Genomic DNA, 21,156 nt, shown 5'->3' on the forward strand with positions numbered 1-21,156 from the left:
CTCTTCGATTTTTTTCACCTTCATGGAGCAGGAGTCCAGCAGGGGCGGTACACTCCAGCATCAAGCCCCTGTCGTTGCGTTTTTAAAATGAACTACATAGTTGATAGCTGAATAAATGGAAAGAGACAGGGCTGCATTTATTTAACATGTGGAACAGGGATGTGCTGGACTTCTGCTGGACTTGTGCTGGAAGGTGATGAGTTTGCTTCACGCACACCCAAAGGTTTAACCCTAACCACAGGAAGCTGAGGTTATAAGGCAGTGGAATGCGGGAGTGTTATAGTAAAGTTAACACACCCACATCGATTATTCAGCACTACACCTGGCATTCTATTGGTTGGGGAATTTTGACTTGTTGCGCAAAAAAATCCAAGGGCAGAGGAGAAACCGAGAGCAGACGTGTCACACGCACACAGAAGCAGCGAGAGCATGAAAAGAGCTAAAGCTGGAGTTCAGGAAATCTGTCAAAGCAGGGGCCATTTGAGTGCAAGCGCAGGGTTTTGAGTGACAGCATTACAAAATCTGAACGTGAAATCAATAGGTCCTGCTCTCAAACTGAAAGATGACGCTCTTGAATACTGATAGGGAAAAAAACATAAGACATCCCACTGCATGTTCAGTGTGTGTATCACCTTTATCTCTTGAACTCCTGAAAAAAATACAATTGTCATGTGCTGAAAGAAATATACAAATTCAAACAAGGAACAAACCTGGAATGGACTCTTAGGGAGGTGGTCGAAAGACCCATTTTTTGACTGAAATATTAAAACAGCTGATTAAAAAAATGCATGTGGTGACGCCTACGTTGAATGTGACACATCAGTCTTTAGACACGCCCAGTTTATCTGTTTGACCTCAAGGCACCGAATGATCCAAGTTAGAAAAAAGCTGAAGTAACAAAACAATGAACAAAACTCTGTCTCTTTCAGTCTTCTCCCTCCTTCCAATGTCTTGGTTGTGATTATCGTAAGCATGATGCGTAACTGTATCTTCACTATTCTTACATTTACTGTATTCACCTAATCCAACTAATAAGGTATTGCAAGGATCCTAAAGGTCCAAACATCTGTTTCTATGCTATAAACGGACAAGACACTTTACCTTATCACACACACACACACACACACATTCTTGTATTTGCGTATGTTTTTTCAGATTCAATTATCAAAATGTTACTAAAAAAAGTTTCCAACTACGATCTAAATTTTCGATTGTCTCACACTCTAACTGCTTATTGCCTCAGGTGTATTTCCTGCATGTTGTGGGTCAGTCAGTGTTACACAGGAGCTATACAGCAAAGGGGGGGCCGACATGAGGTGCCGACGGCAAACGCTCAATGTGGTCGTAGAAAATATCTCTCTGGTGGTGACCAACCTCAGGGAGTGGGGCCAAGGAGCAAACCACGTTGGAATAACGTTCGCTAAAGTAAATTCAAGCAACACTATGTAACTTTAACTGAGCAACAGCGCCCTCTGCAGCCCCACGTAATGAATTTGTTTGTGTGTAAAGATGGACGACATGACAGCTCCCAAAGTGAAGCCAAAATGTCTCGATGGTCAGCTGATGGCTGGCTGCAGTATAGGTAAAAGATCCTGCCTCCTCCATATTAGTGGATGGGACATGGACCAAACTTAAAAGTCTAAAATATTTTTATGGGCATTATCACGACTGCACTGAATATTGGAGATAACCATTGGTTTTCAATGACCGATCTTCAGTATTACTCTTGAACTCGCTGGGCCTGATTCTGACAATTTAAGCTGTGACTATCAGGCAGTTCCACACTTCTCACAGGAGAACGTATCCACTCACCACAGAGCAAGAAGAGAGGTTCAGGGTGAGGACCGGGAAGGAAAGAGGAAACATTCTCACTATCCAAAATCTGTGAACCAGCTGCTATTTTATGGCATAAAAGCATCCTGGTGTTGCCCTAAAAACTGTAAATCAGTAAATGAGGATGACAGTGCTTTCCTATTCTAGTCATTCATTATCATACATTACAGGATGTTTTGAAAGCTGTTGACCATCGTATCTAGACAGCTGTTGGCGAGTTTAGCTGATTTGGCAAGTATAGCTAACTTTTGGAACGTCTGCTTGGCGAACTAGATAACTGTGCGTGGACATATTGCCCCATTTCCACGGTAGCATTTGTTCTACGATGATTTGGTTAAATAGTGCATTTACTAGGGCTGTCAAGAAAAACAATCTGATTAATTGACATGCTTTGTGCTTAATTAATCTAAAATAATCGCACATGTCAGTATTTGCTGTGAGAAGCAAGTCAAGCAGTGCATTGAATAATAAATGTACAAAATGTAAACGTAAGGTTATGTGACGCTGCCACTATATCTGTGCTGTTGTGCTTTGTGTTTAACTTGGTCTTTCTTTGCAAATATCTCAACTACGTGAACTGCGTGAGCCTTTTCTGTGCTTGTGTTTTGTCCAACACGAGACCATCAGTTGATTCCTCGTCTGCACTGTCCTCGTCAGACATTTGGGACTGTGAGGAATTTAATGATCTTTTCTACTGGCGGGGGAAAAAAGGAAATCGATAGTTTGTCACCAGTCGAGAGCAAGAGCGCCGACGGACCAGACACAGGAAGATGACATCACAGCGACATCATAGAGTGAGTTTGATTTAAGTAATTTTTTTGATGTATTATTTTTCTATAATTAGATAAATGTAGAGGTTTTTTTGACAACCCTAGTATTTACACATTAATATCTACTGATAAAACAGTTTTTTAAAGTAAGGGTTTCTGACATCCAACAACTACACCTCCAGATTGCAGTCAAATCCTCATGGGAGGAGAATTTGCAGAATGACATCTACAAATTAATTATCTTGCACTTGGGTGTATTTAAAGTCATTAGAGCTGTCAGGAGTTGTGTGCATGGGACTCAATGTAGTGCAGTTCCTACAGTTTGCCAGCAGAGATCGTTAAGTCACGCGTTATCCGACCACCTATTTTAAACCATACACCTGCACTGAGCTGATAGTGGGATTTAAGTGCTGCTCCTTATCCTAACAACCACAGACAGAGGACACTCGACTCCCCTGACGCACCCTCTACTCCTCTCTCTGTTCGAGCCTTTCCTGACGCACGCCGACATCTCTCTGTCAGCTGGGGCTGAAAGCTGGCTGTGGATCGCGGCCAGGGCGGCATACTGAGACGACACTGCTGTTGAGCGTGCACCGTGCACGTGGTGATGCAGGTATGTGTCAGGGAGCTGGTGCAGGGTGAAATGTAGAGAGGTGTATGTGTGCTCCTAATCCGGGCCCTGTTGGACTCTCTCTGCCAATCAAACCCATATAAACTAAGCTAACAGTGTTTACAGCAAGATCAAATCAGTGTTAACCAATGCTCACACTCACAGCACAAAACTAAACCTAAAAGCAAACTGAAGGTGTGCTGACTTGCATACGGAGGCCATCTCTCAGTAATACTTCTTTTACACCAAAATTAACTTTGGGAAACCCCCCCCAAAAAAGCCTGACTTTCACTACCAGTAGGTGAGTGTCTTTCAGTTTTTTTCTGGTGAATCATGTTCGACGTCACTGATGCACCAAAAACTGAGGCGCTCTCTCACCTCGCTGTCTAGTCAAATTAGCGCGTTCACCCGGGTGTCATGTTTCAAATCAGTGCCAATCGAAGCCGGAGCTTATTCAAACCTGTGTTTACTGCAGGAAGATGGGCTTAAGACTCAAAGAGGTAGAGAGACAAGCTTTTGTATGCAGTGCACACTGTCAAGATCTGATCCAGCCACACACAGGCGGTGGAGTCTGTGTAGAATGAGATCAAACCAGTGTTAACCAACGTTCACACTGAGGGAAACAAATAACTACGATACCAACATCATTCCCTACATGTTTAACGACAAAGAGTCGGTCTTGGCAAAAATGTTTGCAGTCGGCGGCTGTTGGGATCACTGCGACTGCTTCTCAGCAGCCATGGTGATTCTTTTTTCTTGAGCAAACTTGCCTCGTGCAATCAAACGAGAAGACAGCAGGGATAAGAGGCTTCAGTACAAAATCTGGGGAACAACTGCGTCCATCATTGGGAGGAAAGAAAGCGCTGGAACATTGGTTTCATTTTGTATCGCTGATGAATGCCTCCATGCCAGCTGTGTTAACATCAGGATATATCATAATTCCAAACTGTTTTCAGACCTGAACTCCGGATAACCTCCTGTCATTCTCCGGAGGGGTTGTGTGTGAGAACATAAATGTCAGAGCGAGAGTTTTTTCTGGCCAGCCCCCGAGTAAAAACTTGCGAACACAGCAGGAGATCCACCGCAGGATTCACCACAAGCGAGTGGTTGTGTTGATGACAATTTTGAACACATGACAGATGCAAAAATGAATATAGCAAAAAGATAACAAATATCTCAGGATGAGACACCAACCAAGATGTCAAGAGACCTTTTGGTGATAAGGGCCAACGTTGGTGTCGAAAAACAAAAACGTGATTTCCGGAGCGGAATTTAAAAGTTACCCCTCACCTAACGCTCCGGAGATTTGTTTTGTTGTGGGCAGAGAATCTCCTGCTGTATTGTTCATTTGTGAAAGGCAAACTCTGGAGAACGTCCGCACCCAATTCTGCGGACATCCTCTGGAGTCCATGTCTGAAAACAAAACGGATGCATTCTGATCTATTAGCAACCTCCGATGTCGGTTGGATCACGGTGACGCAGCAACCGCTCCTCGCTGTGAACCTAATCAGGATCAAGGTGATCTTAGTTAAGCACCATGGTTCAGTCTGCTTTCATCTGGATCTTTGGTTATAATTTACTAAGCTCCACTACTTAGCAATATAACATCTGCACACATGATTTATTTTTAACAATAATCACTGGAAAATATTTTTGGTAATCTGTAATTTTGTCAGTGCACTGATAAAAACGCTACTACTCTGTTTTTGATGACGGCCCATTGACACACAACACACGACATAATGTACAGAAAGTTGTAATGAGCCTCCGAGGAAAATAAGTAAAATTCTCTAGATATTTTACATCCGTGACCCATGGATCTGGAAAAGCTGTGAAATGACAGAAGAGAGAAGAGACATTAGGAAGTGCAGATTCTCAATCTAAAAAAAAACCCAACACATTATATAATCTAACTTTGGCTGTGATGGTGATAATGGTGATGAAAATGGTGACGGAAAATGACTGGACTGATGTGTATGGCTGCAATGGCTGGGAACATAAACACAAACATACACAGCCATGATGTGGCCACTTATTGCATGTGTTAAAGTGTGTGTGTGGCCCTTTGACATTAACTTGATTTGATATGTTTTATTAAGTCTAAGGATGTGTCTTTTGTGTGTTGTGTGTGTGTGTGACTTTCCACTTGGACTGTATATACAGCATGTACACAGACTGGGAAGGACATCTAACACTACTGCTGCACCAAAAGGTCAGGGATATTTCATGTCACAGCACCGGTAATGAGAGCCCATAGAGACGCAGCGCTCGATCAATATCTCTAAGGATGTGCCAGGGACTGTTGGACCAGACTGAGCATGTGCATGTATACAAACGTTCAATATTACAAGCTGCTGCTGGTCTTTATGACCGCACAGAAGAGGGAGGTTTTTAATTTACTGTTCAAATAGCAAACATTCATGACGCGAGCCAACTATTGATTTGGAGATTTTATCTCGGTAAAAACTTTGATCAGCAGAAGGACACGTCTGCTTTAACAGAAAGGACGATGGAGGAGAAGCTGCTGGTGGTTGATTGTCGAGGTTTCTGCAGTTTTAACAAATTCAATTTAAGGCTTTTTATGACCATACTGAATGGAATTAAAGATTTATGATAAGTACGACAGATAAAGGAAGTCCTTGAATATATACAGTCCTAGAATTACTTGTTGAAGAAAAGTCAAAGTAGAGCCGACTAAATTCTGATTACTGTTTGTAGACTCAGTTATTAGTTTCATGTTGGTCTTTCCTGTAGATTTACCATTTTATTACGTGCTAATATTTATTTTAAAACATGGCGGTGAATATCCCTTTGTACGTTTGAGGTGCCTCTGCTCTAATTTAATGATAACTTGTCAACCACCAGCAGATGTGAGGGACCACCAGGGACTATACACGTAATTAAGACCTCATGTGTAACATTCTAATGCATTTAGGACTTTTTAAGGCTTTAAATTCAGATTATTCAACGTTTTTATACGTTTGAAGACCCTGCAGAAACACAGATTAAACTACATTAATTATCTGTCGACAGCATCAAAACAGCAGGGTTTTTTGTTTAAAGCAGCATTAATTTATCTCATCAGTAGGGCTGGGCGATAATGTAACATGACCGTTGGTTCACATTTCTTATGCTCCACATGATAACTTCATTTGAAAACCTCTCAACATTAACTATAAAATACTGTCAGGAGACTCTGTAGAGTAACAATAGCAGGAGAATTCAAGCCCACACCTCTGCCTGTGTAGGCAGTGCACCGCAGAGTACTGCAGCTCAGTGTTTGTAGTTTCCCTGCAGTGGCTTGTGTGACTGGAATATAATTCAGGTAGTCAAAAATAATCTTCGGTGCAATGTGGACACACGATACGTTCACTATTAATGAATTTAATAAACAGATGACCATCATCAACTTAAGTCGATAACAACAATGGCACGTACACAAGAATGGCAATGACAACTGATTCTTCAGTTCGTGGTTCTGAGTTCTGAGTCGAGCTACACTGAACGGCTATTTGTGCAGCAGCAGTGGTGCAGCTTCGGGGTTCTGTGGACTGAGTCCTGCAGTCTGTCTTTACTTGCTGCGGCTCAGTTACCGCAGGTCACTGTTACAGTTTCAGAGAGAAAGCATCACCACAGGCTAAGAAAACAGCCCATTCCAAACAGGCAGGTTTAGAACTGGCACTGCATAAGTTTTAAGAAATATGGGATAGTGTTTATTTTGCTGGATTTGGAAAATAACATTTCCCATGAGTCACAAAGCCAAATTTGAGCTGCAGAAAATCTTTTCGCAACAGAGGGACAGCTTAGAGGTCATACTCAATACAGTGCCATGAAACACCCCCGATCTATGTAGACATCACACACACACACACACTAAAATCTACCAGGTCTACTGACTAGCACATCTATCGCACAGTTCCTCACCCAATCCCACCTCTCTTTGGAACAAAGCAACATGACTCCCTCATTCTCTAAGCCACTCATTTGGTGTGGTTTCTCTCCCTCCCTCCTCCTCCTCTTCCTCATCCTCATCCTTCGCTGCTTCCTCCTCCTGCAGCTCCGCCGGCTTCATTCCGCATGAAGGACGGAGGGGAGAACACAAAAAAAAAGAACAAGACAGAAAACGACAAAAAAATGAACACGCTAATGAGTGTCAGTGAGTGGACAGTGAGAAGCTGATATATATCTATATATCCATATAAAAGAGAGAATATTGATTGATAGTGTGAGAGACAGAGGGGAGGACAAAGTGAGAGGTCGATAATAGCAGGAAAGAGTTGTGTGAATGATGGAGTGAATGTGTTTGTGAATGACATTTGGAGGGGGTGACATTTGGAGCTTTCAGTGGAGAGTGCAGGATCAAAGCACACTCACATCCATGGACACACAGCTTGTTCCTGTAGCAAGACTGAGAACATACATGTGTGTGTGTGCGCGCGCACGCTTGTGAAGTACAGGAGCTTTACCTTCGTTTTGTGGCTCTGCTCTGTACCCAGTCCAGACCCAGGCGTGTGAAGCTCCTTGGACACGACACACAGGAACTCTGCTTGGTCTTCTGTTCCGTAGCTGTACGACGAGCCGATGTTCACCATCTAGAAAAGGAGAGAGACACAGATATACAGAGGAGAGGGGGGACAGAGACACGGGGACAGAGTGAGTCTCGGGGAGAATTAAGAGATTACAGCAGAGAAAACAGAAGACAGCGAGAGACAAAGAAAAGTGACAGAGAGAGAGAGAGAGAGAGAGAGAGAGAGAGCTTGAAGTCCCATACTAAAGCGAGGAACGATTTTTGTGCTCATGCATGGTCGGGGTGGGGGCAAACAGCGGACAGCCTGCGGTAACACACTCCAGTGGGCTCCACAAGAAGCGTCTCTTACTTGAGAGAACAGCGAAACGAGTGTGGGTCGGCCTCTGCAGGAAATTGTGTGCGAATCATAGCTGTGCAGCATGCAGTGGAGCTCGGTGCCAAAGCAGTGGGTAAGACAGAGGGTGAAGGGGTGGGGGTGGGTTGTCTAAATGTGATTCCTTGGCTAGAGTGTGAACAGGCTAAGTATCACTGCCCGAGAGGCCGTTAGTGAATGAAAATCTCTCGACGTGCCATCACCTTAAAAGATAATTACGCTGACCTAAACATGTCTGTTAAAGATCTATATAACTGTGGCTCATAGCCGGTTGGCCTGTTTCCACACTTAATCTCGTTGTAAGGATTTTCTGAATGAAGAAAATGAATGGGAAACTTACTTCTGAATCACAGAGCTGTTCTAAAAGTGGGCGGTTACTGTTAGGCTCTCCACTTGCATGTCATTATAGATTTCTAAATCACCTGCCGCTACTATTTTTAACCAGGAGAAAAGCGACAATGGCGTTGCAACTACCCCCCCTTTTTCAGACTGTACCATTGCAGGTGATGGACCCTATCTGGCTGGGTAAAGAGCCAGTAGCAGTCCAGCGTCTTTCGGCATCCAAGAAGTGAAATGCAGAACCTTTAAGACTCACTGAGACTATGTGTAATTAATGTGGACTTCCTAAATGAAAGTGCTACTTATGGTCAATAAATCGAGATCTAGACAATGGCCGAAATCTACTTTAGTCTAGAGGTCCTAAACTCATTTGGAAGTGCAAATAGCGGGGCTCAGGTCGGGGCCAAGGGGATCAAGATTAAAGGGTCAGCAGCAGCGTGAGTCCAACCCACAGTCCAGAGCAGTCCGGTGCGGGGCTTTCTGCAGGTGCGCACGCTGACCTGCTCAAACTTCCAGCCGTCCGACATCGTGGAGACCATCTGGGTCAGCTCCTCCTCCTGACACTGCAACACCCGATAGACGTGCTTGGGGGGCACCTGCTGGGGAATGAGAGAGGATGCGGGTTGAGGATGTATACCAGGGGCGTTGTTTCAAAAAAGGAACCAAAAATTTCTTATATTACTTTACTACATTTGGCTGAGGGGCTAATAAAATTCAGGTCAACTCATCCAGGAGGCGCCAAAACACCATATCAAGTAAATACAGTATATGTAACATGACAACATGCATCATAACACGGAGGTGGTGAACTTTTGCACAAGCTTTGGCCCCAGGCATGATGAGAGCAAGTCAAGTAAAGTCCAGTAGAACAGTAGAAGCATAGAGAGACATGTGGGTGTATGTTTGAGGGGACAGTGGGATATTGAGTGCAACCGTCCTGAGAAAATAAAATAAAGGAGAGTGAATCCTGATGTACAGCCAGGCTCTTCAGAGAAGCAGGGAAGAGCGAAATCACTGACAAAGAAGAGTGACCAAAGGCCATTGCACTTACACTGTAATAGTGTGTGTGTGTGTGTGTGTGTGTGTGTGTGTGTGTGTGTGTGTGTTAGAATTAGGTGTAGGTTAGGGTTAGGGGCTGGGGAATGCATTATGACATTTTGTCCTCACAAAGATAAAAGTTTTTGTGTGCAGTATGTTTGCTTATCCAGGCGAAGACCATCGAATGTAGTGTACATAAAGTCGGACAGTGTGCCATCTTGCACATTTAGACCTAAAGTCTGCACAGTAGCAATCATGGCGTGGAGTCACGGTATCGAGGTCTCGCCGAAACACACACTTGACCAATCATGAGTCGGTTTCAGCTGTCAATCATGGCATTTGACTCCATTTTTGTAGCATCAAATAACTAATCAAAACCAAACTTACCTTAAAAAATAACAATTGAACAAACATCAGTGGGATGAGAAGTACCTAAAATGAGTACTTTTTAGTTTGATTCATGTCTCATCCACTAAAGAGGACATGGGATTCATGAGCTATACTGCAGCCAGCCACCAGGGAGCGATCAAGATTCTTTGGCTCCACTTAGGAGGAGCCGTAATGTTCAGTATTGTAAGAGGACATATAATAAGTTTGAAGAATATTAATACAGTTGTGATAAACTGTACATCTTAACCGTGATGCAAACATGATGCACTGTATTTGTTTAGTTTCATTTAAACAAGAATATTGTTGTTAGAGCCGACGGTGCAGTGTGAAGCAGCAAACTCCTCCATCATAAAAACACTTGGACAGGTTCTGCACATACCTGCGTGGCTTTGGAGTCTCTCTCCACGATCCTCTCCTTGATCAATTTGATCAGGGGCGTGATGTTGTAAAACTCGGCCTCCTCCAGGACACCTTGTGACAGAAGAAACACACAAGTCAGCTGCTGCGTGAAGACTTTAGCTCCGACGTTCCCAACGCTCTGTTAGGCCTTCCCTAACATATAATCTAATCTTCATATATAATGTATATTTTCAGATTCACTAAACTAGAAACATTTGAAACCTGAAACACCATCTCTTGGCATGTGCAGCCACACAGTATTTTCAGAGTGAAGTGAAATCAGCGAGACCTTCTTCAGCCAGCTCCTTGTTGTAGACCAGTTTGCCGTGCCGCAAGTAGTTGAGGATGGGACCGAAGTAGGTGGGGTCTCTGTCAATCACATAGGCCCCCGACTCATCCTGTTACAGAGGAGAAATCAGAGAGACAGATAGAAGACAACATTGTCCGTTACCGTATAATCAAATCATTTAGAGCATGTAATTACTGCGGTAACCCTCTTTATTATTGGGTTTTTACTTTTAAAGAGTTTTATTGGGCTGAACCATGGTGATATTGAATGCAATATTATTCTAGTCATGTATGTTATTCATAACTTTTTAGTTTTGCATTATTCATGTGTGTTAACAGGTATTTCTCAAAAAGAAGGTGACTACCTTTCTTCCCTTCTTTTATGCCTCAAGCAATGAACCCCTTTTGTAGTATATATACTATTTTTAGACATGAAACTTCACTAGCTCCAGAAAGAAAACATCCTGGTTGGCTATTTTGGTCTCAAGTATGCAGTACTGGCTGCCCACACTGGATGTAAGTAAGATCCACTGTTTGTCTTCAAAATAAAAGTCCCTCGTAGAGTGGAGGTTTTGTTGGGGTTAGAAAATTACATCTTCATGATGAAATAGTACATTTCAATTTAAACAGGCATGGTGTACAAACTAGTGGTAGTCAAAAAAGCAAGGGACCTTTTGGGTCGGCTGTTGCATTTTCCTAATTTGCCATGAAACCCTGTTTCTTCCATCTGTACTTCCCTTGAAATCTTCCTGCCACCAGAGTTTTCTGCCACTGGACATAGAAGTTACTGGAGCTCCAGCGCATTTGTTGGCAACTTTGGTTATTCAGCGGTGGGTGTGCTTCTCTCCCACCTCAAGGGAGCTTCTGCCAAGCCTGCTTGGGTGTTATGTCATGACCATTACCCCTCCAACATACAGTACCAACACACACACCCACACCCACACACACACACACACACACACACTCTGTTCATCCTCGTGATGATCGCTTGAAGCAGAGTCTCCTTTTAGAGCTGGATTCACAAAACAACAGCTGCTGGATAAATCTAAACAAAAACATGCAGGCTTTTATGAGATTATGGCTATAGATGGCAGAAAAGGAGGAATTGTTGGGAATTGTATGAAAAATTTACATTGGCTGCATCTACTGATGATATGTCAACAACACATGGTTCAGTAGAGCTGTCTAGACTTTAGTGCATGTAGTTTTTGTCGTGTTTTATCGGCTCCGGCTCTGATTGGCAGTGACGGAAACAAGACAGCTAGGAGACAGGATGCCTGAGTTTTCAGTGCGTTTGTGAGTTCAAACATGACGGGTAAAAAAAAATACAGAAAGGCAAACTCCTCGACTGGCAATGGGAAATGAGTCAATTGCAATATTTTAACGGATTTGCGAAAAAAATGTAAAAATGCATGTATACCTGCTAATTTTGGTGTAAAAGAGGTATGGAAGATACTGGGTAATGAAAGTTGGAAAAAAGGGTGCATGATTCTTAAGTGATCAAGTTAAGCGCTTCACACAATTATTTCCTACTGACACAAGTGGCTGCCAGGAATCCCTTTGTCTGTAACACTTCAAGTCCAGCCAATGTGAGCTTCAGACAAGGTGTTCCCAATGGGAGACATGAGCTGAAGACACCTAAAACCCAGAGTGAACCTAGATCGTGAGGCACTTTGAGAAATGGAGTAGAGGAGAAAGGACAAACAAGCCCAAAGATAAAGAGGCCTGCAGCAAATAACCTACTGTTAGAAATGGAGGGCAGACGCACTTGTACAGCTCTGGATGAGTAGGATGGAGAGATGGGATGTGAGGGCCGAAAGCAGCTTGGATAGACAAAGTACAGTGTGTGTTTGTATGTCAGCATTTTAAAATCACTATGATTTAAATGTGGAAGAGCTGTCACTGTAGCATAGAGCATAGATGCGCGCACACACACACACACACACACACTCAGAGAGCTGCAGAGGAGGAGGCCGATGCCTCATTGACGTGACTTGACTTGACAGTGTGCGCATGACAATACTGGGAGAAAGCTTCCCCAGTGTGAGAGGTATCTCTCTCTGAGACACACACACACACACACACACACACACACACACACACACACACACACACACACACACACACACACACACACACACACACACACACACACACACACACACACACACACACACACACACACACACACACACACACACACACTCACTCACACACACTCACACTCAGTAGTTATTCATTGTGACAGGCCCATTAGCAGCTGCAGAACATTGACTTTAAAATAATCCATTTGATGAGCTTAATCCCCAGCAGCGTATCTGCAACATTCTTGGTTGCAAACTTCTTCCGGTCACCCTCTTCTCTTGCTCTTCTCTTTTTGGCTTCTCTGACCAACAACAACATAATCATAACCAACACACATACGAGAGTACAAAACCAGCTGGTTGTGGAGGCTTTCTGATGTGTCATCATTTAATCTCTTTGTCTTGGGAAAGTCCCCCTCAAATGTATTTACATTCACCAAAGCAAATTCCATTCAGAGCTTGTTGTATAAAGTTTGGTTTTAATAAGTTATTTGATGCTATAAAACTGGGGTGAAGCACCATGATTGACAGCTGATTGGTTGAGTGAATGTATCGGCGGGACCTTGATACCACGTCTCTACACCATGAACACTCCTGCTCTGCCTTAATATGACATGAAAAACCCATATTCTGGATAGTTAAGCTTAATTTTTTGGGGGAGAACGTGGAGACGTGTCGTCTATCTTTATATATAGCCTATGGTTGTGACAGTTCACTGAACATATATGTTGCTTACAGTTCAATATTCCATCCCAGGCAGCCTTAATGTAAGATTACAACATTAATCACCACCGAACCAGTAAGGACATTTTGGAGTTTAAGAGATATTTTGAATTCAGTGTGTAGCTGTAGTGACTTCTTAGATACACTTTTAAGTTGCCAAGAGGACAGGAACAACTAGTTGGTGAGTTAATGGTTTATAGATCATTTCCCTGAAGTGGTAAAGGAAGTACAACCACCAGCCAATAGCTAATAACCGATCACCAATAACCAAACAAAGCCTGCATTCTGCTTCATGCTAGTGTCAACATTAGAGCTGACAGCGAAAAACATAACAATTGCAAAAATGTTTGTGAGTATTATTTTTTGCAATTTTTTTAATGTAGCTTGATTTGACCGGCTCCATTATTGTGCAACTTTTAACTTCTGCAGCTTCATTTGGGAATGATTTACCACATGACAGACAGATTCAAGAGGAACTAGGGCAGTTGTTCAATTTTCTGCTTGAGTCAACATGGCAACTACTCATTAATCTCATCCAATCAATATTCATCAATCAATCTGGGCTTGGATTTTGCTTACTGTAAAATTATGCCCAGTGAACCTTGGAAAATGCTATTTCATTTCTTTTGTCAATGATTTGTCAATGAGAGCATCCGATTGTCCTTGGCCTTGATACTTGAAATTTTACATTGGGGAAAGACACTTTCCTCACACAGACAATATGGCTGACGTCAACAAAATGCCATGACAATAACTCAGCAAGAATAATTTTCCAATTTTCAATCAAAATAGCTTCTGTAGACAGTGATTTATAACATTATATTAGTGTTGTGTGACTATTACACATGCATTGTGATGTAGATGCAGTGATTATTTACACACATTATGTAATTCTCAGCTAAAAGGGGGCGGGAGCTGGGAGAAAAACTCTGGAAAAGAGTGTGATTTCTAATTAGGGACCAGCCTCATTTATCATTCCAGGCAGCACAGATGGTCTGGCTGAACCAACGACTTGTCAGTGTCGGTGACATTTTGTGATGTAGGAGGCATCCTGTTGCGCTGCACTGAGAAACACATTTAGTGATACGTGTCTCTGCTGCTTGGTGGGTGGAGTGAACAGCTCAGTGGATTTAAAAGAACTACACAGGGGCCTCTTTATAAAAGTGTGGTGCTTGGACAGTGCCTTTGAAATACATTTGAGAGGTTGTAAGGGCGCTTTCACGCTATCTTGTTTGGTCCATTTCAGATTTTTCAGTTTAGTCCGAAACAAACTAACAGGTGTGAAAGGTACCAACGGACCATGGTCCTGATCAAACTGAACCATGTTTTGGTTCGTTTGGTTGCTATAAAAAAAGTAATTAGTGCCCTCCCTGAAATGCAATGTGAAACCAAAACTGATCGGCTCAAAGGTTTTTTTTTGCGTGTATGTGTGTATCTTTGAACATTTGATTATGTAACTCTTTATTTAAACCCAGAGGATCCGGGAGGGTGGGGAGGGAAGATAAGAGAGGGGACAGGGGGATTTGGTTTGCGAAATTATTCGATATGCTACCTGTATACATGCTGAACTGCAAAAACTCAACATACATATCTTTGTCCAAAGTGAAATTCTCCAATGTTTATTTAAATAGGCACAATCTCTTGGCAACCAAATTTATACACAAGTAAAGTTGATCTTTATACCTCACAGTAACTTCATCTGTACTGATTAATTAAGTACTGCAAAATGGTTAAGGGATTATAAATGTCAACATTTTATTTTTTACTGAGAAAGGATTATGAAATTCATCCCCAGATTCCAATTAAACACCTAAAACTATTATTTGGTCCAAAAGGTAATTCAAAGCTAGCTGACGGTAACAAAGAGACAAGTCCACACAACTCAGCGCTATTTATTCATATAAAAAAAACTTGGCTCTTGCATCTTTTCAATACTCCCAGTCCCTGCCAACGCCTCATATTCGACATAGCCCACAGAAGTCCAGACATGTTGGTGGAATTCAGGCTGAGTTTTAAAGTAAAAAAAATAAACAAAAATCGTACACGTGACCCGAACTCCAGAACATTCAAAACCTGCCTGTACAATTCTTTTGATATTTAATGTTAACCAAATAGTCACAAATCTGTGATGATACGATCATGTGGTTGTCGGCCACAATCACCCGCCCTGCTAAACCTGTTCAGCAAAAGTATCAAAGCTGAATGTTTGCTACATCGTGTAATTGGCTTGGGATGGCATGAGGTTAGCTCGGGTGGTATGAGCCGCAGAGAGCCCTGGGTTTGGTTCAGTGAGGGGGCAGGGCAGCCGAGGTGCCAGTAATCTCATTAAAGCAGTCATACACAGCCAGACAGTCTGTGTTGTGTGTTGTGTGTGTGTGTGTGTGTAAAACAGCCCAGAACCCCTGAGCAGAGACACGCTAACCCCAGCAGATTAGGGGGGGGGACTCCAGTGTGGATAAACTCAGCTTCTCTCCTGAGTGAAAGAAGAAAACACACAGGTTGAACTCCCATATGCAGCTTCAGATCCCTGTGTCCTCAACAAGAAAACTGTGATGGCTGAGTTCAGCCTGGTGTCTGCTGGCTAACACAGTATTCTAACACAATGAACCCTTTCAAAGACACGTCATACTTTTTCCAAGTCAGGTTTAAGGGCAGGATCTTTGCGTGGGTGTTCCTTTTATTGTTCCTGATATCAATAAGGAACATTGCCATATTTCAATGGTGAGTGTTTCCTAATGACTTTTTTAGCAGGTCTTGTCTAGAATATTCCACTCATATTCGTGTTAACATGATACAGAGCATAGTCTGATATGACTAAGTGGTCCACTAAGTCACAGTCCAGGGTTCTAACGCAACAGTTTTGATAATATTGCCATCGCAATGTTTGCGCCCATCCAAAAACATGTAGCAAAACTATGGTTACTCTCACTTCTTTGTAGCACCAGCTAACTTGTTCACCCTTGAACCTGTGGCGTTAGTCATCAAGCAGTTGGTAACTGCAGTATCGTGATGCCACAAGATGCTATGAAAAGTCCAATAGGACACTATAATGCAATTAAGACATGCATACATGTTGACATAATGCAACTAAGGTCAGAATACTCCAAATGTTGGAATTTGATCATTGCTTATTCTAAATATGACCTTATTCAGGTTAAGGTGATCCGAATATGCTGTTGACATGGAACTGTCTTATTCAGACTGTTGTCTCAATCAGGTTATATCGGAATATTGGTGTCCATATAAATGTGTTTTTTCTTTCATAAAAGTGTTTATTGTTACCTCTGCGAAGGAGGTTATGTGTTCCTCTGCATTTGCTTCTTTGTCTGTTAGTTAGCAGCATTATACAAAAACTACTGGGTGGATTAGCATGAAACTTGGTGGAAGGATGTGCAGATCCAGGCTTTTCTTTTTCACTTTCTTTAACATTGCAAGTTTTTTAACTTTTTCATTTATTTCCCAGAAAATAATTCATGGATCTTGATTGTAAAAAAACAGGCATCTCTAGGGGACTGGTTTCTTTGAGTTTTAGAAATTTGGTGCACCTTGATTGAACTGTTTGGCCTTGGTGGCAGGACTCGCTCTACTGAGGGGTTTTCTGATTTTCCATAATTTTAGTGGAGGTGGTTTCAGGTGAATTCTGTGATGAAACACTGATCTGCAGAGGTTACGAACGTAACACCAAACTGATTTCCCATTGTGGAGCCGCTCTTGTTGTTGTACTATTTGATGTGTCTATAGTCAGCTGATGAAATGACATGGTTGACCTTAAGCCTCCTGTATCGGTCGTTCTGTAACACTAATTTGAATGCGTTTACAGGACTGTTACTTCAGAAGTGAGATGATGTTACGTCTGTGTTGCCTTTTGAAGAATTTTACATTCACGGATGACAGATTCCTCTTCCTGGTTAGCTGCGAACCCAATCTGTCCTATCATTCATGCTCATGTGCACTCCCAGCTGTTACAATCAGTGGGTGTCATTGATTCAAAGAAAAATGCTTTGCATTCATCATGAGGCTTCTGACGGAAAAGCGCTGAATAAAAAAAAAAACAATTTCACTTTTCTACTGGAATCATTCTTGTGACTTGGTGATCAGCACCAGGTTGATTATCTAACGAAACTAAATTTTTCCTTCGGGCGATCTACATACATCGACCTCAGCGGCATTAATATTGTTGCTCGGTAAAATCCTTAATCTTTCAGCAATCAGTGTTTCATACTCGACTGTGAAAATCTCAATCCCTGTAAAAAAACACAAAGGGATTTTTCCTTGTGTCAGCGGTGAGGGAGTTTAATTACATAACTGCACACAGAAAAACTGAGTTGAGCTCAGCCTCAGATGATACACACCTCAAGGATTAATTGACAAAAATCTTTTTATAACCTGAATCATTTTTTAAGTTTCTCTATATCGTGCCATCTGTTAATGTATGAATATGGATTCTGACAACTGTGTGAGGTGCCTGACAAAAAACAGCTCCAAAATTAAGCCTCTCAGATTACCTCCCTGAGATTCGAGAGTTTGTGATAAAGAGAACAAATTAAAGGTGCAGATGAGAAAAGGACGAGCGTGCGGTAAACATTCAGGGTGAGTCTGCTGCCGAGAGCGCCAGCGCGACGATGACAGCGGTGGAAAGAGCTGCGAGGAAGGAGCAACAGAAGGGAGGAGATGTAGGTGTGTGTTTGAGTACGTGTGTAAGGGATTCAGCGTGTGACTGTGTGTCTTCAGGCATCACAGAGGGAGCTACTGTCAGGTCGCGGCTGAAGGTCACATGGGAGTTTTCTTTCCACAGGAGCCGGGGCGGTGCGGCAGGGGAACAGTCATCGCTGTGGTCGAGCAAAAAACCTCCAAACTGTGATTTTGGAGGTTATTTTTGTTTTTGTCACATCACATCAGCTGAGGTTTCTTTTCTGGAAGCCATGGTCATGTGACACTGGTGACACTGTTGGAAGATGAACACCCCGATGCCAGACATTCTGCTATCAGGGTGTTTTAGACGAGCATATGTAGCGCTGCAAATCGATAAGCAGGAGTGTTGTATACAGCAATAATGATTTTTGCAAATGTGTGTTCTGTCTGGTATATTGTTTTTATTTTATTTAAAAAAAAAACATTGTTGTGATGTTTGGTTATTTTATCCATTAAGGTCTGTAACTGACGATTCTGATTCGATGTTGATCTGGTCAATAAAATGACAGCTAACGGTGAAAAAGCCCTGGTGACATCATGAAACATCTTATTTAGTCCAAGAAAAAGTAAAATACCTAAAGCTATTTAGTTAAGTAGAAGAAAGAAGAAGAAATTCAGAAATCATTCACAGCTGAAAAGCAGAAAACTGAACTTTTTTTTACCAATGTTGCTTGAGAGTGAAATTTAATTAATTTTAATAGCTAAATATAAATATTAGAACTTAATTGATATGGATATAAATGCACATCTTCTCGGAATTATTTGTAAAAAATTATATTGATCATTGTAAACATCTTGGTTATAGACAAACTATATAATGACACAATCTTTAAAACAGCCAAAGAGTTTTTCAGCACATAAACGAACATACCGTGATATCGTGAAAGGCTCATATCGGCCAATTTTTATTGCCAAACCAATAAATCGGTCTGGCTCTAATTTAAATATCTCTCGAGTTTCCATGTGCACTTGGAGTTTAAGACACTCACCATGTGAATTTACCTACGTACAGTATATATGATCAGACGTGTAATCCGTATGACCCCGTCCTGACGTAGCTGAGAGGTTTTCACTCAACAGCAACTAAACGTCCACTTACAGCAGAGTCCCAGCTGCAAGGAAGACCCCCCCCCCCCCCCCCCTTCACTCTCTGCCACACACAAGCAGCACAATAGAAATCTGCATCATTTATGAGTCCTGCCATCCATTTACAGTGTGTTCAGTCTGCATGTGACTGGGAGACACATTATACATCTCTCTCTCTCTCTCTCTCTCTCTCTCTCTCTCTCTCTCTCTCTCTCTCTCTCTCTATAAGATGCCAGCTGTACAGCAGCTACTGACTGTGCAGCTCCCTGCAGAGGAGGAGGCACGTGTTCATCCATCTGACTCGAGCTGAATTCACACCACAAAATGATGCTGAGACACACAGAGCGCGCGCGAGAGAGAGAGAGAGAGAGAGAGAGAACGAGAGAGCCTCACACTGCACATACAATACAATCAGCTGGTCAGTAGACAACTCGACATGGCTGCTCTGGGGCTGGAAGCATCCACATCCTGACCAGTGGTTTTGGACTGGTGCAGTTAACAGGTCACACAGTATTATACTTGATTTGTATGGGTTTCTGTGATCCCCTAGCAGATAAACACACCAGATCAACTGGGGACTGTGGTTTCAAGATTCAGACCAAGATGAGCTTTACCTCATGTCAGGACCTGCACACACATCACAGCCAAATCCTTCAACCAGTTTCAGGCAAAACCACCTTTCATACCGAGAGAGAGACATGAGGGAGAGATAGTTCACAGGGATCCGACACATGTAGGTGACAGTACATGTATGACAGCGTCACAACACATGGAGAACACCCCAGAGTCCGGGTCGTTGACCACAGGGACGCACCAGAGAGCCACCGCTGTCATGTTACAGAGATGTTACTGTGGGGCAATATGAACAGATCAGTCCAGATTCACATGACCTTCAGTAAGACCACCGCCAGCCATGTTGAAGAGATGCCTTTTAATCAAAAGGAACATCGGGTGTTGGTTAACTTTGTGAAAATATGAAAATATAAAAAAGTTGACAATCCAGACAGAACATCACAGACTCCCACTAATCGTGTGCTTCAAGCTGTTAATCCTCCTACTTAAAATACTGGTCGTTGTTTCTTGGGATGGTGCAGTGACCGGGAATCGGAGCGGACTCACCGTGTCTGAGTGCAGGTCCTGCTGCTGGCACAGCCGGTACAGGAACGAAGTTTGCTCCTTGAGGAGGGTCTGCCGGGTCGTGAGGAACACGGTGCCGCCGACGTTCAGCCGGACCCACTTGCCGTTGCTCCCCCCGGTGGGGTTGATGACCGAGCCGTTGCCGATGCTCTGCGACGCGGTCCCGGGTTCGGTCTCGCCGGCGGAGCTCGGGCTCTCTGCCGCCTCGCTGTCTTTGTTGTTGTTGTTATTGTTGTTGTTGTTGTTGCCGTTGCTGCGGTGGCCGCGGCAGTCGGGGAGCGTGGACAGCGCGGCGGCGTCCGCCGGTTCCCGCTGCTCGGCCGCCGTCGTTGCCATTGGGGGAGGAAGCTGCTGGGAGTCGAGCAGGAGACGAGCGAGGGGCGACAGTCCGCTGCTGCCTCGGCCTTTTCTCCGCGAAACGCCACTGACAAGCTCCGCCCCCCCCACCCGCACACACTCACACATCCTCCGCGTCAAGCTGCAGGAAGTGAGGTGTGACAGCCGGGAAGAACCTTCAAAATAAAACCTACAGCCGAGTCTGAATCAGTCAGATAAAACAATGTCGGGTTTTATCAGGGGTCAAAAAAAGAAGGAACGGTGGTCCCCCATTAACCCTGCACCTCTCCCACTGTGGAATTAGTTCCAACATAAGATTCAAGAAGATTGATTGTCATTCCAAAACATGAGGTACATGAGAGGGAACTAGACAAAGTATTGAGGTACCTTTAAGCAGCAATGAAATGGAACACGAGAATCTAAAATGTAAGCAGAAGCACCAGATAGATACAATGAAATAAATACAATATGAACAATATAATCTCCAACTAAACGAGGATAAAAACAATGCAAATTTAAAAGGTGCAAAT

The 21,156-nt window shown here is 43.0% G+C and overlaps 1 protein-coding gene across 5 annotated transcripts; it reads right to left on the reverse strand.

Annotated features, from left to right (window-relative positions):
* Positions 1-4,278: 4,278 nt before the first annotated feature.
* On the reverse strand, positions 4,279-20,721 carry kctd17 (potassium channel tetramerization domain containing 17). 5 transcript variants are annotated; one of them, XM_034571214.1, is made up of 7 exons: positions 20,273-20,721; positions 10,570-10,678; positions 10,261-10,352; positions 8,954-9,049; positions 7,680-7,805; positions 7,138-7,279; positions 4,279-5,042 (listed from the first exon to the last, which is right to left on the reverse strand). In XM_034571214.1, exons 1-6 carry the CDS (start codon positions 20,624-20,626, stop codon positions 7,178-7,180), a joined length of 879 nt encoding a protein of 292 aa, XP_034427105.1. In that variant the 5' UTR covers positions 20,627-20,721; the 3' UTR covers positions 4,279-5,042; positions 7,138-7,177. The 5 variants fall into 5 exon arrangements, with proteins under 5 accessions (XP_034427105.1, XP_034427103.1, XP_034427104.1 ...); XM_034571212.1 differs by having other exon boundaries at positions 8,906-9,049; XM_034571213.1 differs by having other exon boundaries at positions 8,954-9,052.
* Between the last annotated feature and the right edge of the window lie 435 nt (positions 20,722-21,156).

Source organism: Hippoglossus hippoglossus, chromosome 19 (genome assembly GCF_009819705.1).
Source record: "Hippoglossus hippoglossus isolate fHipHip1 chromosome 19, fHipHip1.pri, whole genome shotgun sequence".
NCBI lineage: Eukaryota > Metazoa > Chordata > Actinopteri > Pleuronectiformes > Pleuronectidae > Hippoglossus > Hippoglossus hippoglossus.

Coding starts and splice junctions, on each gene's coding strand:
- kctd17 (XM_034571211.1), bottom strand. CDS start 20,626: ATGGCAACGACGGCGGCCGAGCAGCGGGAACCGGCGGACGCCGCCGCG. Junction 10,353..10,569: donor CAAGGAGCTGGCTGAAGAAG/GTCTCGCTGATT, acceptor TTCTGTCACAAG/GTGTCCTGGAGGAGGCCGAG. Junction 7,806..8,905: donor GCACCGGACTGCTCTGGACT/GTGGGTTGGACT, acceptor CTCCTTTTCTAG/ATGGTGAACATCGGCTCGTC.